Raw genomic sequence first — 5,144 nt, 5'->3', positions numbered from 1 at the left:
ATCTCTACAATTAACTAATATTTAATTTGAAAAACAATAAGTAACTATTACATAACTATTACATATGAATTCATCGGACATAAATTTTATTTTGTAACAATAATTATAAAGATTTTATAGTATATATATTATTTTTTATTATTTTATATACACTATTATTTTAAATTAAATAATATATTTATTATTAAATTTTTTAATTATTGTTGTAAAATAAATTTATTCGTATGAAAGTATATACTGTATATTTAATAATTGAATTATATATTTTTAAATTTTATTTTAAAAATTAATTAAAATTATAAAATATTGAATCATTTCATTTAAAATTTAAATATTTAAATTAAAATAAAAAATAACTTAAACTTAGACTATATTGGTGCACAGATTTTTTTATATATTTTTAGAGAATGAGAATTATTAAATATTTAAATTTTTATGATTAGTTTTTAACAGGAGTTATTGAATAGCTTAAAAAAATAAAAATAAATAAATATGTTTGTTTGCGGAGTATACAAGATAGAGCTAAGAAACATTAATCCAATAATTCATGGTGATTTAACAAAACTACTGAACTATACAAGGTAAAGGTGACAAGCAATAGATCATAAGTGCTCCAACACAAGAACAATAATAAATAAATTAATAATTTATTCCCATTTTTCTCAACAAGGATAATTTCAAAGTAATTTTTTTGACCACTCTGAATTACAAAGCCTTCTAATTTCCAGACAATACATAAAGGAAACAACCAAAAATTACAAATCACAAATACTTGGCAGCCGATTCTTAAAAATGAAGAAAATCAATACGAATTAAGAAGTTCACACTAACACATTAATCAATGCCAAATAATAAGAGAAAGAAAATCAATCACTTAATTTACTAGGGCACACTGTTTCCTGATTTCACCTTGGCTGCCAGTGAGGACTCCAACGTTGCCTAGTTTCACCATTGACGCACCAAAATCTCGAGCGAAAGTGACTCCATTGGTTGCAGCTTGCAATGTGACATAAGCTCTTGTTTGGATATCGTTGAGAAGAGCTGCATCAGATTGGAAGAGCCCTCTCCTTCTAGCAACAACTGTGTAGTAATCGTCATCGAATAATTTGGGGCTTCCAGGGTCCATATCTACGACTGTGGTGGTGTCTCCAGGCTTACATTTCGTCTTCAATTGGGCTGCATATGCTGGGTCCAATGATGGGTCTGTGTCGCCTCTCCCACTGAAATTGTACAAACGATTTGCGATTACAAAGCAATGGCCAATTCCAATGGTGTGTCCTCCTGCAAACAACAAGGACTTGGAGTTATAATCTTTTCTTTGTCTTTTATAAAGTCCCGTAAATTTTTACTTTCTTTCCAGGAGTTTTACAGGCTCCTCGGATCTCTAACAAGACAAGCAATTTTTTTTACTGTTAAGTTGTTAGCTATCTAACCTGATAGAACCACTAGATCCTTTACACTTAAACCCTTTGCAGCAAAGTTTTGCTTCAGTTGATTTATACTGGCGAAAGGAGATGGTAACTGTGCTGAAGCCTCTGAAGCACTAGAGATTCTTCCATCTTTACGTCCCGTGCGAACAACCCAAGATGGTCCGCCAACCTGAATACAAAATGATTAATCGATCTTATCATTAGACATATATGCATGGATATAATTAAGCATTTGATGAATTTTGCGGAAGGAGATAATACCATAGCAACTGAATCTCGAGCTACCAAAGCCAAAATATCAGCACAAGAAACAACACCAGGACAATCCTTTTCTATTGCAGATTTTATAGTATCAATAACATTGAAACCTCGTAAGGTTTGGTTTGGGACTGCATCTTTCTCAGCTTGATTAGTGTTTGTAGAATTCAGTAGCACAGAACCATCACATCCCTGTCACATGCATGCAATTATATATGGGTGGAGAACATATCAGTAAAACTTCGGCAAAAAAGTCAAATTTGCAACCGAACAGGCTACCAAATTTCATTTTTTATCAAATTTTCTACTAAATATTATTAAAAGACCAAATAGATCAAATAGAATAGACATCGCTATCGAAAGTTAAAAAATTTAGTATATTTAATCATGATTGTATAGTTCAAGGGTAAATTTTCAACTTTAACCTTAAAACTTTCATGTTTTAATAATAAACTGAATTTTGTTAACTCTACCGAAATAATGATAACATAGAACTTACCCTAACAAAACAGTCATGAAAATGCATTCTTAGTAAAGGAGCAGCAAGTGTCGGATCCTTGTCAATGAATTGTTGAACCATATCATGGATAGTTTTCTCTGCATTCGGACATGTCTGGCCATAGAATCCGAGTTGTAACCCTTGAGAAGTAGTTATGCCCAAGCCAACCTGTACACCAACTTGTAATACTTGGGAATTAGCTAGGTCTAGGAGCAGGAGGAAGAGAACCAGTTGAAAAAACTGAAGTGGAAGAAGCTTTTGAATAGCCATTGTGTAAAAGAGAGGTATAGAGAACTTGATATAGATATTGATGATGCTGATGAAGTATTTCAGGCTTGAAACGCTGGAGCTCTGATACCCAGTATTTATAGTTAATGCTGATTAAGCTTCTGAAAATGCCATTGATAAACTGTCATTGTTTTATTTAAAATTATAAAAGAGCTGACTAAACGCTCGTCGTCTGTTTTGTATATAAACATGCCTACCACGTAGAGCCCTCATCAAGAAAATTCCAATTAAATAGATGAGTTTAAAAGGACCCGGTTTTAGACATTCTCTTCTGAGATGGTCAACGCAGAAGCATAAATTATTAAACGACAGAATTTGGTCGGTCTTAAACTGAAAAGTTTATCATTTTAAAAATATTTTAATATATTTTTTAAAATCAATTAACTAACTAATAAATTCCTTTATAATTATCTGAATCAGGCTATGTTTGTAAAAGATTTAAAGAGAAAGACTTTCTGTTTTCTTGACAGGCAATAGTTAATCATAGCTGGAATTTGCATTAAAATTTTTCAACATCAAGAACCTGTGAAATTATAAATTTTGCAACACACCACTTCCATTGACTTATCATGACGAGAGCACCACTAACTCCTAACATCAAGTTTAATTTTCTTTTCTATGTTATTTAATATTTTATTTATCGGAGAGAAAATCAAAAGCAAGCACGTTTCAATGTCAAGTCCACTCCTTAATTATAATATTTTAGTTAATTATTACAGGATTAATTGTAGTTTGAATTGGTTGATTTTTACTACCGACGAAACTATGCCAAATCCGGGTTAACCCTTCAGCCAATCCAATCTTATTCTTAGGTAAGATCATAATGAAAATTAAGATTTTCTACTGTCTCCATTCCATTATTTAAATTTTATTCACTTAAACTAATAAAATTAATTTTAGTTAATTATATTTTAGAGTATCAATTATAAAAAAGTAGAAATAAAAAATTTGAAAGAGGTAAAATACCTATAATCGAATTTAATAATTATAAATTTGATAATATAAAACAATTTAGATATAGCATTACAAAATATTAAAATATATTATTAATTTAAATATTAGATAATGTTGAATATATTTGAATTTAATTAATGGATAATATTAAAATATTAAATAATTTTAAGAAGAATATTTAAATAATAAAATAAATATCAAAATAATGTAAATAATATTTACAAATAGGATGGTTTCATGTCTAAGATAATACGGCAAAAGAAACCAACTCATAGATACAACACGCAACCCAAAAAAAAAAAAACAAACAAAGGCCCAGCCTTTAGATGGAAACTGGATCTGAGTAGGGAGAGTATATTTCGGTCTAAATCGAAAAATCGAATTGAATCGATTGATTTCAGTTTATCAGTTCGGTTAGTCGGAATGGTCGGTTTGATTCAGTTAATATATTTAACATTATTCAGTTTTCGGTGTGGTTCAGTTTAAACATGTTAAATAATCGATCAAACTAAAAAAATCGATTTAGTGGTTAAGTCCAAGCCCATACCCGAGCCCGAGCCCGAGCCCTCCCCTTAGTCTCTCGTACCCAACCTAGCACCCCAACCCCCTCCATCCCTTTCTGCCCCAGGCGTTCTCCACATTCTCCAATCTCCCGATTCCCCCCCCTCCCCCCCGAACCCCTATTCTCCCGATTCCTCCCTCTGGCCTCTCCACACTATGCAATTAGGAAGGCCCTTATCCATATGATAATCATTGATGAATTGCCTTTTAGATTTGTAGAAGGAGAAGGTTTTAGAAGCTTCATGAGAGCAATTTGTCCAAGGTTTAGGATTCCCTCTCGTTTGACAATTTCACGTGATTGTTATGATTTTTTTATTGAGGAGAGATCAAAATTGAGGTCTTTTTTTAAGAAAAATTGTCAAAGAGTGAGTCTTACTATAGATACATGGACATCATTGCAATGCATTAATTACATGTGCATAACTGCTCACTTTATTGACAAAGATTGGAAGTTGCATAAGAGAATTATTAGTTTTTGTCACATTTCAAGTTATAAAGGTGAAGCAGTAGGTAGAGCAATTGAGACTTGCTTGCTAGAGTGAGCATTAGATAAAGTGTTCACTATTACAGTTGATAATGCTAGTTCTAATGATGTGGCCATATCTTATTTGAAAAAGAAGCTTGCTAATTGGGGTGTTAGTGTTGCTAACTCTACTTACTTGCATATGAGATGTATGGTACATATCATCAATTTAGTTGTCCAGGATGGTTTAAAAAATGTGAATGATTCAGTGATGAAAGTACGAGATGCAGTAAGATATATTAGGAGTTCCCCAGTTAGGTTGAAGAGATTTAAGGAGTGTGGGCTTCATGAAAAAATTGAAAGCAAATCTTCATTATGTTTAGATGTGCCAACTAGATGGAATTCAACGTACCTGATGTTGAATGCAGCTCAAAAATATGAAAGGTCATTTGAGAGGTACGAGTCACAAGATCCCATGTTTAATATTGATATGGGAGAGAATGACATACCTTACTATTATGATCGGACACAAGTTAGGAAGATGGCAGATATGTTGGCTCATTTTTATGAGCTCACTTTGCGTATCTTGGACTCTAGGTATGTTACATCAAACCTATTTTTCAGTGAGGTCAGTGACTTAGCCTTTATTTTAAACCAATGGATTAATAACAATGATCTTGATATGAAATTT

General features: G+C 31.9%; 1 protein-coding gene across 1 annotated transcript; it reads right to left on the bottom strand.

Annotated features, from left to right (window-relative positions):
* Positions 1–721: 721 nt before the first annotated feature.
* On the bottom strand, positions 722–2,504 carry LOC110630537 (peroxidase 27). Its single transcript, XM_021778072.1, has 4 exons — positions 2,188–2,504; positions 1,692–1,880; positions 1,434–1,599; positions 722–1,281 (listed from the first exon to the last, which is right to left on the bottom strand). The coding sequence occupies exons 1-4, from the start codon at positions 2,455–2,457 to the stop codon at positions 875–877; spliced, it is 1,032 nt and encodes a 343-aa protein (XP_021633764.1). The 5' UTR covers positions 2,458–2,504; the 3' UTR covers positions 722–874.
* Between the last annotated feature and the right edge of the window lie 2,640 nt (positions 2,505–5,144).

This window comes from Manihot esculenta, chromosome 13 (assembly GCF_001659605.2).
Source record: "Manihot esculenta cultivar AM560-2 chromosome 13, M.esculenta_v8, whole genome shotgun sequence".
Classification (NCBI taxonomy): Eukaryota; Viridiplantae; Streptophyta; class Magnoliopsida; order Malpighiales; family Euphorbiaceae; genus Manihot; species Manihot esculenta.
This window is presented reverse-complemented; position numbering and strand designations above follow the sequence as displayed.

Bases quoted from the DNA above. Each gene is read 5' to 3' on its own strand.
- LOC110630537 (XM_021778072.1), bottom strand. From the start codon at position 2,457: ATGGCTATTCAAAAGCTTCTTCCACTTCAGTTTTTTCAACTGGTTCTC. The intron at 1,881-2,187 runs GTAAGTTCTATG...TGCATGTGACAG, and splicing joins TTCATGACTGTTTTGTTAGG to GGATGTGATGGTTCTGTGCT. The intron at 1,600-1,691 runs GTATTATCTCCT...TTTTGTATTCAG, and splicing joins CTCGAGATTCAGTTGCTATG to GTTGGCGGACCATCTTGGGT.